The 13,631-nt window shown below is 52.4% G+C and overlaps 1 protein-coding gene across 2 annotated transcripts in view; it reads left to right on the top strand.

Moving 5' to 3' along the window:
- DEAF1 (DEAF1 transcription factor) overlaps positions 1 to 13,631 on the top strand; it is a 51,966-nt gene that overhangs the window by 20,485 nt on the left and 17,850 nt on the right. The window contains exons 10-11 of one of the 2 annotated variants that reach the window (XR_010581133.1): positions 2,973 to 3,220; positions 5,043 to 5,140. Coding sequence is in view for 1 of the 2 variants with exons in the window: in XM_015434222.3 (XP_015289708.2) it covers positions 2,973 to 3,220 (248 nt within the window). In the remaining variant the exon portion in view is untranslated. The remainder of the gene's footprint in view (positions 1 to 2,972; positions 3,221 to 5,042; positions 5,141 to 13,631) is intronic. The other variant, XM_015434222.3, reaches the window with a different exon arrangement.

Raw genomic sequence — 13,631 nt, 5'->3', positions numbered from 1 at the left:
GGGATTACAGGCTTGAGCCACCGCGCCCGGCCCCCCTTTTTTTTTTTTTAGATGGAGTCTTGCTCTGTTGCCCAGTCTGGAGTGCAGACTACAAGCGTGCACCTCCATGCCTGGCTAATCTTTGTATTTTTAGTAGAGACGGAATTACAGGCGTGTAATCCCAATTACAGGGGGATTAAATCACCCCTTTAATCCCAGCACTTTAGGAGACCGCGACCAGGAGTTTGAGACCAGCCTGGGCAACATAAGGAGACCCCATCTCTATTAACTGGAAAAAAAAAAAAATGTGGGGTGGGTGTTGGTGAAGTATTTATACCAAGAAATCAGCAAATGCTTGAAATCAGGGCTTTTTCTCCAGGAGGGCTGGGGGTTCGCATCAACCGCTCACCCCGGTGCAAGGTGTGCATGTGGCTCCTGGATCTCTGTGCCCGGGTGCCCTTTGCGGGCAGAAGTCGGAAACGTTCTCATGTGCACGTGTGCACGTTTGTGCTCCAGGTCTGTGTGTGTTGAAAGCCGTGAGTTTGCCCCAGTGTCTCTAGTTCCAGTGCAGAACCTCAGGGTTTGTTCTAGTTCCTTTCCTTTCCCACTTTGTAACTTCCTTCTCCAATTGCAAGAAACCCCACTGGGCGATGGCTCATGCCTGTAATCCCAGCACTTCGGGAGGCCGAAGTGGGCAGACCACCTGAGGTCAGGAGTTCGAGACCAACCTGACCAACGTGGAGAAAGCCCATCTCTACTAAAAATACAAAATGAGCCAGGCCTGGTGGCAGATGCCTGTAATCCCAGCTACTCGGGAGGCTGAGACAGGAGAATCACTTGAACCCGGGAGGCGGAGGTTGTGGTGAGCCGAGATGGCGCCATTGCACTCCAGCCTGGGCAACAAAAGCTAAACTCCATCTCAAAAAAAAAAAAAGGAGAGAGAAAAGAAAAGAAGCCCACCTACCATTATCTTTAATAAATCTCCTATGTGTGACTGCAGGCGCCCAGGAAGACTTTCCAGGTGGGTGGAGTTGAAAGCAGGGTTTCTTTTGTCAGCTTGACTCTTTAGAAGATTTAGCCTGGGGCCGGGCGTGGTGGCTCAAGCCTGTAATCCCAGCACTTTGGGCACCCTTGGATCACCTGAGGTCAGGAGACTGGCCTGGCCAACATGGTGAAACCCCATCTCTACTAGAAATACAAAACCAGCCGGCCGTGGTAGTGGACGCCTGTAATCCCAGCTACTCGGGAGGCCGAAGTGGGCAGACCACCTGAGGTCAGGAGTTCAAGACTAACCTGACCAACGTGGAGAAACCCCATCTCTACTAAAAATACAAAATGAGCCAGGCCTGGTGGCAGATGCCTGTAATCCCAGCTACTCGGGAGGCTGAGGCAGGCGAATCGCTTGGACCCGGGAGGCAGGGAGCCAAGATGGCACCACTGCCCTCCAACTTGGGCAACAGAGCGAGACTCTGATTTAGCTGCTTCCCTCCCCGGTCATTGTCCTCAGCTCTGATTCCGTGAACGTTTCCAGGTCCAGCAGCCACATTCGGATGAGTTTTACAACGTGGAGCTGGGTGGGTGGAGCGGGAAGGGATGGGACATCTTCCTGCCTCTTTTGCGCGCTGGGGGGATGTCAGGTGCTGGGAGGTGTCAGGTGCTGGGAGTGGTCAGGTGCTGGGGGTGTCAGGTGCTGGGGGGTGTGTCAGGTGCTGGGGGTGGTCAGGTACTGGGGGGGTGTCAGGTGCTGGGGGTGTCAGGTGCTGGGGAGTGTCTGGTGCTGGGGGTGGTCAGGTGCTGGGGGGTGTCAGGTACTGGGGGGGTGTCAGGTGCTGGGGGGGTGTCAGGTGCTGGGGAGATGTCAGGTGCTGGGGTGTGGTCAGGTGCTGGGGGTGTCAGGTGCTGGGGAGATGTCATCGGGCAGTGATTTGTTGTTTGTTGGTCAGTTTTTTACCCGACTTCCGACATTATGTGAGAGTTTTCTTTTTTTTTTTTTGAGGTGGAGTCTCACTCTGTCACCCAGGCTGTAGTACAGTGGCATGATCTCAGCTCACCGCAACCTCCACCTCCCGGGTTCAAATGATTCTTATGCCTCAGCCTCCCGGGTAGCTGGGATTATAGACACTTTCACGCCTAGCTAATTTTTGCATTTTTTGGTGGAGATCGGGTTTCACCATGTTGATCAGGCTGGCCTTAAACTCCTGACCTCAAGGGATCTGCCCGCCTCAGCCTCCCAAAGTGCTGGGATTACAGGTGTGAGCCACCATGCCTGGCATTTTTTCTTTTTGAGACAGGGTCTCAGGTCACCAAGGCCAAAGGACGGTGGTGCAGTCATGGTTCTCTGTAGCCTCGACCACCTGGGCTCAAACCATCCTCCCGCCTCAGCTTCCTAAGTAACTGGGATCACAGGTGAATGCCACCATACCTAGCTAGTTGTTTTTGTTTTTGATTTTTGTTTCATAGAGACAAGGTCTTGCTATGTTGCCCAGGCTGGTCTTGAACTCCTAGGCTCAAGTGATCCTCCCACCTCAGCCTCCCAAAGTGTAGGGATTATAGGCATGAGCCACTGCGCTGAGTGATTAGAATTTTTTTATTTTATTTTATTTATTTATTTATTTATTTATTTATTTGAGACAGAGTCTCGTTCTGTCACCCAAGCTGGAGTGCAGTGTCACAATCTCGACTCACTGCAAGCTCTGCCTCCTGGCTTCACACCTTTCTCCTGCCTCAGCCTCCCTAGTAGCTGGGACTACAGGCGCCCGCCACCACGCCTGTCTAATTTTTTGTATTTTTTTTTTTAGCAGAGACTGGGTTTCACCGTGTTAGCCAGGGTGGTCTCCATCTCCTGACCTCATGATCCGCCCGCCTTGGCTTCCCAAAGTGCTGGGATGACAGGCGTGAGCCACTGTGCCCAGCTGATAATTTTTAACGGGGGCCATTTTGAAGCTAGGAAATTGATTCATTTCTTGGTTTATTTTGCTTTCCAAATGCTCTAGTGTTGACATCCCTGCCTGCGCTTGCTGTCCCACCCCCGACTCCCACCAAAGCGGCACCTCCCGCGTTGGTCAATGGGCTGGAGCTGTCAGAGCCGCGGAGCTGGCTGTACCTGGAGGAGATGGTCAACTCCTTGCTCACCACCGCACAGCAGCTGAAGACGCTGTTTGAGCAAGCCAAACATGCCAGCACCTACCGAGAAGCTGCCGCAAACCAGGCCAAGATCCACGCTGACGCAGAGCGGAAGGAGGTAACCTTGGAATAAATGGGTAGACACGACCTGTGCTGAGTCCCTCAGGCCGCCCTGGCGCCTGCGCCCAGCCGTGTAAGACCCACCTTGGCCCACAAGGCCCCTGCCCCACCTTTCTGGAAAAGGGAGCGGTGGAGAGTCATTTACTTACAAATGAAGCTTTTTCTACAGAAAAGTGGCAGCTATTAGTGTCAAGGTGGTTTTGGTTTTTGTAGAGAAGGTTTCTTTGTTTCAGAAAGGGAAACGATTTTATGCACATCAGCCATTCTGAATACTCAGCTTTTCTAGACGTTATTCATACTTCAGGTTGTCTTCCCCTAGTGAAATGTGCTTATATTTTATGAAATTTGGAGAACATCATCTGTTGAGTCTCTGAGTATCAGTGACTGGCAGGGCGAATGCTCAGCGCCTCCCTGGTGCCAAGCTCCCTCCATCTGCTGTTACAAAGCTCTGCCAGCTCTGGCATGTTCTTCAGAAGGCGGCTCCTGTGCGTGGTGGGAGGCTCCCAGGCGTTGTACCCATGTTTTCTGCAGCTTCCTCTTACTGCAGCACAAGCAAAAGGTCACTTAGGCCCCTTCGACCTCTTTTCATATGAAGTCTCTACTTCATATGAACCCTTTACTTAGATTGAAGACTTTTAGGTAATGTAAAGGTTTGGGTGGGTGACATGAATAGAGTAGAGAGAAATTACTAGAGCCCGAGTAAGCTGGAGAGAGGATTTCACCTTGTCACCCAGGCTGGAGTACAGAGGTGTGACCTCGGCTCACTGCAGCCTCAAGTTCCCAAGCTCAAGCAATCCTCCCGCCTCAGCCCCCCAGTAGCTGGGACTGTGGGCATGTGCCACCAGGCTTGGCTGATTTGTGTATTTTTCATAGAGAGAGGGTCTCGCTGTGCTGCCAGGCTGATCTCCAACTCCTGAGCTCAAGCCATGCACCCACCTCAGCCTCCCAAAGTGCTGGGAGTACAGGCGTGAACCACTGTGCCCGGCCAGAATGTTTCGTTAATTAATTAGCTGGATCACTTGATCCCAGGGGATAGAGGCTGCAGTGAGCCGTGATCACGCCACTGTGCTCCAGCCTCGGCAACAGAATGAGACCCTGTCTCAAAAAATCAAAAAGAAGTGTTTTATGATCATGTATATACTCTTTGTGGTGAATATTACATATACCCTTGAAAAGAGTTTTATTCAGTCATTGGTTTTCATTTTCTGTAACGTCATTAGGTCAAGGTGGTTCATAGTGTGGTTCAAATCTTGTTTTTCTTCAACCTAAAGATGTACTTTTAGCATTTCTTTTCATATCGGTCTGTTGGCCATGAATTCTCTGTTTTTGTTTATCTGTAATGTCCCTCTTTCACCTTTATTTTTTATTTTTTATTTTTTTTAATTTTTTTTTTTTTTTGAGACGGAGTCTCGCTCTGTCGCCCAGGCTGGAGTGCAGTGGCCAGATCTCAGCTCACTGCAAGCTCCGCCTCCTGGGTTCATGCCATTCTCCTGCCTCAGCCTCCCGAGTAGCTGGGACTACAGGCGCCCGCCACCTCGCCCGGCTAGTTTTTTGTATTTTTTTAGTAGAGACGGGGTTTCACCGTGTTAGCCAGGATGGTCTCAATCTCCCGACCTCGTGATCCGCCCGTCTCGGCCTCCCAAAGTGCTGGGATTACAGGCTTGAGCCACCGCGCCCGGCCTCACCTTTATTTTTGAGGGACATTTTTGAGTGATGTGGAATTCTGGGTTGTCACTTACACACACATATATATATATATATATATATGTATTTTTTTTTTTTTTTTTTTTTTTGAGACAAGTCTCGCTCTTGTTTTCCAGGTTGGAGTGCAGCGGCGCAATCTTGGCTCACTGCAACCTCCGCTTCCCGGGTTCAAGCAATTCCCCTGCCTCAGCCTCCTGAGTAGCTGGGACTATAGGTGTGTGCCACCACACCCAGCTAATTTTTGTATTTTTGGTGGAGACGGGGTTTCGCCATGTTGCTCAGGCTGGTTTGAACTCCTGGGTTCAAGTGATCCACCCGCCTGGGCCTCCCAAAGTGCTGGGATTACAGGCATGAGCTAACACACTGGCCTATTTATTTATTTATTATTTTTTGAGACATAGAGTCTTGCTCTGTCACCAGGCTGGAGTATAGTGGCCCCATCTCGGCTCACTGCAACCTCCAGCTCCTTGGTTCAAGTGATTCTCCTGCCTCAGCCTCCTGAGTAGCTGGGATCACAGGCACACACCACCATGCCCAGCTAATTTTTTGTATTTTTTTTATTGGAGATGGGGTTTTGCCATGTTGGCCAGACTGGTCTTGAACTCCTGACCGACCTCAGGTGTTTCACCCACCTCGGCCTCCCAAAGTGCTGGGATTACCGGCGTGAGCCACCACGCCTGGTCTCAGGATCTACTTCTTTTGGCTAATTTTTCCCTTCACCGTGGATCCTGTTATCCCTTCTTCACACGTCTAGTACTTCCTGATTGTCTGTTGGAATTTTAGTTTATATACTGTTAATATGGTGGAGTTTATATGGTAGAGACTCTGAATTCTGTTGGATTCTGTTGTCTTCCCCTGAAGAGTGTGGGCTTTGTTCTCGGAGGCTGAATTCCTGCCGATCACCCTGAAGAGGCTCAGTGTTTATGCTGTTAGGGCAGGTCTGACTGGCTTTTGCTTCTGCCTGACACATCCTTAGTCTTGGATCTGCGAAGGTGTGGTTTTTCTGGATGTTCCTGGGAAGCCTGAGGTGTTTTTAAGCCTCTAACTTGTGAAGGTTGAAACTCCAGACTCTCAGGTGGTGAGCAGCAGCCGCCGTCTCAACTCAGTGTTCTCCGTCCTCCAGCCGTCCGTTTCTGCTGGGCCCCTGGGAGTCTTCCCCACACACTGCGTCAGCAGCTCAGGGTCAGACAAGTACGTGGGGAGCATTTATGTGCTGGATGGGGATGTCTTCTCTCTGTGCCTGCTCCTTTCTGGGGTTTCTCCCCTCATTTTCCAGGCACTTTGTCAGCTCCGGCCAGGGTGACTGCAGCCTCCTACCACGGTGTGGCCACCCACGTCTGGTGGCCTGGGTTGGCCTCTGGGAGAAGCCATCCTGGCTCCATCTCCCTGCTGCGTCACCTGTCCCTGCTGTGTCACCTGTCCCTGCTGCGTTACCTGGCTGCCTCTGTCCCCTGCCCATTCGGCAGTCAGAGTGTCTGATGCCGCTGGATCAGCCGGGTCCCTGCCCTGAAAGCCTGGGCTTTGAATTTTATTTGTACTTTTATGTACTTCTGTGAAAGAAATGTGACATGAAATCCCTTTTTCTTAAAATCCCATTTGGTAGACGGCTAAGCCTTTTAAAAAGTTAGAAAGGGCGGCCCCTTTCTCAGCTGGAAGCAGCTGTTGCAGTGAACATCCCATGCTTCTGAAAATGTCAGGAGTTAGAAGAAATGTCAGGAAGTGTTAGAAGCATTGCGTGCCCTTTCTCTCAAGCTGTGTATCGGATGTGTCATTTGTAAAGCCATTAGTTGAATCGCTGAGTCAGGACTTAGAGGGACCAAGTGTGAACCCTATCCCCCTCCTCTCAGTGTGAATAGCCGAGCCAGGACTTAGAGGAACTGAGTGTGACACCCTGTCCTCCTGCTCTCACTGTGAATAGCCAAGCCAGGACTTAGAGGGACCGAGTGTGACACCCTGTCCTCCTCCTCTCAGTGTGAATCGCTGAGCCAGGACTTAGAGGCTCTGAGTGTGACACCCTGTGCTCCTCCTCTCAGTGTGAATAGCTGAGCCAGGACTTAGAGGGACCAGGTGTAACACCCTGTCCTCCTCTCAGTGTGAATAGCTGAGTGAGGACTTAGAGGGACCGAGTGTGATGCCCTATCTTCTCTCTTCCTCCTCTCAGTGCCATGGCTTGGGGTGGATGCTGCTTCACACTCCTGCATGGTGGCCCAGACACAGTGGGTTTCATTTTCTTTTCTTTTTTTTTTCTTTTTTCTGGTAGCTACAAAAGTGAACTGTTTTTTTTTTTTTTTTTCCTTTTTCTTGAGACAGAGTTTCGCTCTTGTTGCCCAGGCTGGAGTGCAATGGCGTGATCTCAGCTCACTGCAACCTCCACCTCCTGGGTTCAAGCGATTCTTCTGTCTCAGCCTCCTGAGTAGCAGGGATTACAGGCATGTGCCACCATGCCTGGATGATTTTGTATTTTTAGTAGAGATGGAGTTTCTTCATGTTGGTCACCTGGTCTCGAACTCCCAACCTCACATGATCCGCCCGCCTCAGCTTCCCAAAGTGCTGGGATTATAAGGCGTGAGCTACTGCACCCAGCCCTGTTTTGTCCATTTTCTTGAGACATCTTAAATGAACCTACAACTTTGGGAAGCCATGCTAGCAGACAGGACCACGGTGCTTCCTGTGATGGGGCCATCTCCTAGAGTCCAGCAGACCAGACCTTTGCAAGAAAAACCACTGAGGAGATGGAGGAGGAAAGGTCAAAAGCCTGATATTCACTCCAGAGGTGTCTTTTTTTTTTTTTTTTTTGATGAGTCTTGCTCTGTCACCCAGGCTGGAGTGCAGTGGCAGGATCTCAGCTCACTGCAACCTCCACCTCCCGGGTTCAAGCAATTCTCCTGCCTCAGTCTCCCAAGTGGTTGGAATTACAGGTGTGCACCAGCACGCCTGGCTAATTTTTGTGTTTTTAGTAGAGATGGGGTTTTGCCATATTGGCCAGGCTGGTTTTGAACTCCTGACCTCAAGTGATCCACCCTCCTTGGCCTCCCAAAGTGCTGGGATTACAGATGTAAGCCACAATGCCCAGGTAAGTTTTGTGTTGTTTTTTTTTTTTTTTTTGAGACGGAGTCTCGCTCTGTCGCCCAGACTGGAGTGCAGTGGCGCGATCTCGGCTCACTGCAAGCTCCGCCTCCCGGGTTCACGCCATTCTCCTGCCTCAGCCTCCGGAGTAGCTGGGACTACAGGCGCCCGCCACCACGCCCGGCTAATTTCTTTTTGTATTTTTAGTAGAGATGGGGTTTCACCGTGTTAGCCAGGATGGTCTCGATCTCCTGACCTCGTGATCCGCCCGCCTCGGCCTCCCAAAGTGCTGGGATTACAGGCTTGAGCCACCGCGCCCGGCCAGTTTTGTGTTTTTTATAGAGACAGGATCTCGCTATGTTGCCCAGGCTGATCCTGAACACCTGGTCTCAAGAAATTTGCCCAGTCAGCTTCCCAGAGTCTGGGACTCTAGGCATGAGCCCCTGCTCTTGGCCCCCAGGCCAGTAGTGAAAAACAAGATATCATCCCTTTCAGAGCATCAGGACGGCGGTTGTGCTCAGGGAGGCTGGGAACGGGCATCGTGCCCTCTGGGGGTGCGGCAGGCTCACTTGACTGGAAGAGATTTTCATGGTGCTGCTGCCCCCTGCTGTCCTGCTGACCGCTCTGCTCTCCTGCTGACCCCCCTGCTGCCCTGCTGACCCCTCTGCTGCCTACTGACCCCTCTGCTGCGCTACTGACCGCCCTGCTCTCCTGCTGACCGGTTGCTCTGCTGCCCTGCTGACCCTTCTGCTGCCCTGCTGACCCCTCTGCTGCGCTACTGACCCCCCTGCTCTCCTGCTGACCCCCCTGCTCTCCTGCTGACCCCCCTGCTGCCTGCTGACAGCCCTGCTGCCCTGCTGAGGGCTCACCTGGTGAACAGTCACAGGCTCTTGCAGACGTGGTTGCCCGTGCCCATGCCGTGTGCATGCAGCCATTCTAGCAAAGGTGATGGTCACTTGGACCATTGTGGTGACATGATGGCTACAGCACCCAGGCCGGAGCAAGGCTGCTGGGGTCTGGTGAGATGATGGCTCTGAATCAGACGCGGAGATTCTGTTGAGATCAGCCCCACAGGCATCTTACGAGAGCTCGGAGGGGAGGCCCATCCTACCAGGACTTCTGTGTCTCTTCAGCCTGTGTCCCTTCAGCCGGTGGCGACAGCAGCACAGAGCAGCCTCCGGAGCCTGGGGGTGCAGACTGGGACGGGCGGGAGTTGGAAGTCGGCGAGGGGAGGAACGTGGTTGCATGTTGGCCTCCTCCTGCCCTGTAGGAAGGACCGAATGGTTCCCCCAACAGTAGGATGAAAGTGAGTTTTCGTGGCCACTGCAGAATGGGAGGAAGGCTTTATGCTGGGGTGTCCAATCTTTTCTCTTCCCTGGGCCACACTGGAAGAAGAGGAATTGTCTTGGGCCACACATTAAAAATCTCATCTTTTTTTTGTTTTTTCTTTTTATGAGACGGAGTCTTGCTCTGTTGCCCAGGCTGGAGTGCGGTGATGTGATCTCAACTCACCACACACAACCTCTGCCTCCCGGGTTCAAGTGATTCTCTTGCCTCAACCTGTCGGGTAGCTGGCATTACAGGTGCGCACCACTGCGCCCAGCTAGTTTTTTTATTTTTCTTAGTAGAGACAGGGTTTTGCCTTGTTGGCCAGGCTGGTCTTGAACACCTGACCTCGTCATCCACCCGCCTTGGCGTCTCAAAGTGCTGGGATTACAGGCATGAGCCACCGTGCCCGGCCCATAATGTTTTAAGAAAGTTTATGAATTTGTGTTGGGACTCATGCAAAGCCATCCTGGGCTGCATGCAGCCCACGGGCCATGGGTTGGACAAGCTTGTTTTGTGCCACTAAATAGTTATTTGTAATTTGTGCTGGAAAGTCAGGGTTTGACAGGTGGACGGCACTGTCTCTGAATGGAAAGGTCCACGTGTGGGGATGAGGAAGCCTCACTCGTGAGCACCCATCACAGAGCTCCCGTGCCTCCAGCAGTGGGGAGGGGAGGCCTGACGCTGCCACTTCAACATTTTATCTGGAATGGGTTTTTTTTTGAGATGGAATTTCGCTCTCGTTGCTCAGGCTGGAGTGTGATGGCACAATCTCAGCTCACTGCAACCTGTGCCTCCCAGGTTCAAGCGATTCTTCTGCCTCAGCCTCCCAAGTAGCTGGGGTTACAGGCACTTGCCACCACGCCTGGCTAATTTTTGTATTTTTAGTAGACGTGGGGTTTCACCATGTTGGCCAGGCTAGTGTTGAACCCCTGACCTCAGGTGATCCGCCTGCCTTGGCCTCCCAAAGTGCTGGGATTACAGGCATGAGCCTCCGTACCCGGCCTTTTAGCTGGAATTAAAAAAAAAAAAAAAAATCAAGTGTAGCCCAGCTGAAGCTATTAAGGGGATTGTTTCCAGTTTTAACCATGGGAAATCTGCATTCGTGTGTATGTAATGAGCTCTGCAGAGATTCAGCAAGGCAGAAGAGCAGATGCCCTTGGCCGTCAAGGGCACAGTGTCCAGTGGAAGCCAGCCGAGTGGCTGCGGGGTCTTGGACTCACGGCTGTGGCCCCAACTTGTTGTTGGCCATGCTGCCCTGAGCCCAAACCCCATTCCTCCAGCCTATCCCTGTTTCTAGTAGCTCTCTCTTAGGCTTTCTTCAGTCTCCCTAACTTCCTTTTAAAGTATTAAATATAGCACAGCACAGAAGTGTATGAAAGGGAGAAGAATATGTAAGTTGGACAGTAAATAACAATGTCATTGACTCCTAGGGAGCTCAGAAATAGGTCTGTGCTGTGCCCGGATGGTGCCTTCGTGCCTGGGGATCTGGAAGGGTGGAGCCAGACCCAGAGCAGCCGCTTCCCCGCGGGCCTCCGACACTGTAAGGCCGCCGGTGCCACAGGCAGCGCTGAGAGGGGCTTGTGTTTCGGTGACATTTCCCTGAAGTCCAGGCATGGGGGTTTTGTAAATGAGGGCTTTGCCTGCCTTGTTCTCTAGTGTCAGCCTAACATTCACGTGAGCCAGATCGGCCTGGCCAGACCCAAGGCAGCTCAGTCAGCTGTTCTGCATCAGAGGGCAGATTCCAAAGCCGGACCTGTGTCCCGCCGTGGCCGAGTGAGCGAGGGTTGCTGGTGTCTTTGGGATACTCGGGAGCAGCCCGCCATCCCCACGTCTCCAGGGAACTCTTTGGAGCACGGCCGGCAGTGTGGAAGCCCCCAGAAACGCAGCCTCGGAGTCTCCCGAGGGAGCTGGGGGTGTGGTGAGACGGGAGGGGCGGCCAGGTGCCCAGAACAGGGTGAAGCGGCACTGGTGGGGCAGGCTGGGAAAAGCACAGAGGTGGCTGCGCGAATATTCCCACCTCAGCGGGACCCAGCCTGACCAGCGGGACCCAGCCTGACCAGCGGGATGAGGTGTGTGGGCTTTCGGGGGCAGGGGTGGGGCAGGTTGTAAATTTGATTTTGCCCGATGCTTCCTCAGAGATCTGTATCATGGTCATTTCATAGAAACGGCAAACTCTGTCCCAGCTCAAAATGATGCTGTTAGACTAATCCTTTGATCTCCTTACGCGTGCGGCTCAGCTTTCAGCTAAATCTGCTTGATTTTATGAGGGTTTTCTCTTATTTCTGTTGCTTCCTCAAGGGAGAGTAATCCAGTCTAATTTACATTTATCTTACTTTTAAGCTGAGCTGCTGCACCCTCACGGGACACAGTCATGGGGAGCCCTCTGCCCCATGGTGGGCGTCGGTGAAGCCACAGTGGTCCTGGGGGCAGACCTCAAGGGTGCGCAGCAGCAGCCCCCGGGCCCCGTCTATCCGAGCCCCGCCTGGCCCTGCCTGCCCTGTGTCGGGGGCTTTGTATTTCAGCCTCCATGCAGGGTGACGCTGGGGCTCCCCAGCGTCCAGTTCACAGCTTCAGGGTCCAGCAGGTTCTCCTGAAGCCCCGTCCACCACTGGCTTCCTGCTCACTCTCCCCTCTGTCTCTCCAGAGGGGCCAGGCCTATGGAACGAGGCGGTTGCTTCACCTAAACTCACCGCAGTGCCGGGAAAGGAGCCTCTGGGACGAGACCCAGGAGTGGATCTGCAAAGGGTACTCAGGGTTCTCCCAGCGACTCTGAACCCCAAGGCCAAGTCGCCCTCCAGTCACCTGGCTCCTGAAGCAAGCGGAGGCCCCTGTGGCCACAGTCAGTTCAGGAGTGATGGTGACATGGAGTCGGCTCCAACGAGGCCCCTGGCAGCGTTCACATCCTCTGAGAATAAGTCATAAAGAAAGCACTCCCCGTGAGATACACACTCCACCAGGCCGCCTCCAACCACAGCCTCAACTCCATCCTGGGTGTGTCTAGGTTTTCTTTTTTATTATTATTATTTTGTATCGTTCCAGACATGTTCTCCCTCTGTCACCCAGGCTGGAGTGCAGTGGTGCGACCTCAGCTCACTGCAACCTCCACGTCCTACGCTCAAGCGATCCTCCCACCTCAGCCTCTCTAGTAACTGAGAGGTGCATGCCACCATGCCCAGCTAATTTTTTGTTGTTGTTGTTGTTGAGACGGAGTCTCGCTCTGTCGCCCAGGCTGAAGTGCAGTGGCCAGATCTCAGCTCACTGCAAGCTCCGCCTCCCGGGTTCACGCCATTCTCCTGCCTCAGCCTCCCAAGTAGCTGGCACTACAGGCGCCCGCCACCTCGCCCAGCTAGTTTTTTGTATTTTTTTTTTTTTTAGTAGAGACGAGGTTTCACTGTGTTAGCCAGGACGGTCTTGATCTCCTGACCTCGTGATCCGCCCGTCTCGGCCTCCCAAAGTGCTGGGATTACAGGCTTGAGCCACCGTGCCCGGCCTGCTAATTTTTTTTTATATATATAGACAGGGTTTTGCCATGTCACCCATGCTGGCCTTAAACTCTTGGGCTCAACGATGCTCCCGCCTCAGCCTCCCAAAGTGCTGGGATTACAGGTATAGCCACAATGCCTGGCCAGTATCTAGGTTTTCAAGTTAGACTTAGCTTTATTTGCAGAAAGAATAATGAATACATTATTAGCTTATTCTTTGATGGTTAAAAAATTAATAGGCATTGGCAGGCAGCGGTGGCTCACACCTGTAATCCCAGCATTTTGGGAGGTCGAGGCGAGCAGATCACGAGGTCAGGAGATGGAGACCATCCTGGCTAACACGGTGAAACCCCATCTCTACTAAAAATACAAAAAACTAGCCGGGCGAGGTGGCGGGCGTCTGTAGTCCCAGCTATTCGGTTCACGGGAGAATGGCGTGAACCTGGGAGGCGGAGCTTTCAGTGAGCCAAGATCTGGCCACTGCACTCCAGCCTGGGCGACACAACGAGACTCCGTCTCAAAAAAAAAAAAAAAAGAAAAAAAAAATTAATAGGCATTTTATATGTGATCTTATGGTCTTACTCTTGGTTGGCTGTTTCTGAAGGAGTGGCTTTGTTATCTGTAATTTGTCTAATTTAAAAATCAATTATAATGAAACCAGCATATGTGATTCACAAGGCTTTTTTTCCACCTGGACCAAAGTACACCAGCTATTGTGTTGCCAGAGGTGTGTTCCCATTGTGTGATGTGCAGGTGGGGGCCCCTGCAGCAAGGAAGGCCGGCCCGGAAACCCCTTCGCAGTCTGTGCTGAGGGTGCTCTGCTGCAGT

This window comes from Macaca fascicularis, chromosome 14 (assembly GCF_037993035.2).
Source record: "Macaca fascicularis isolate 582-1 chromosome 14, T2T-MFA8v1.1".
Taxonomy (NCBI): Eukaryota; Metazoa; Chordata; class Mammalia; order Primates; family Cercopithecidae; genus Macaca; species Macaca fascicularis.
Note: the sequence above shows the minus strand (reverse complement) of the source record. Positions and strands in the feature narration are given on the sequence as shown.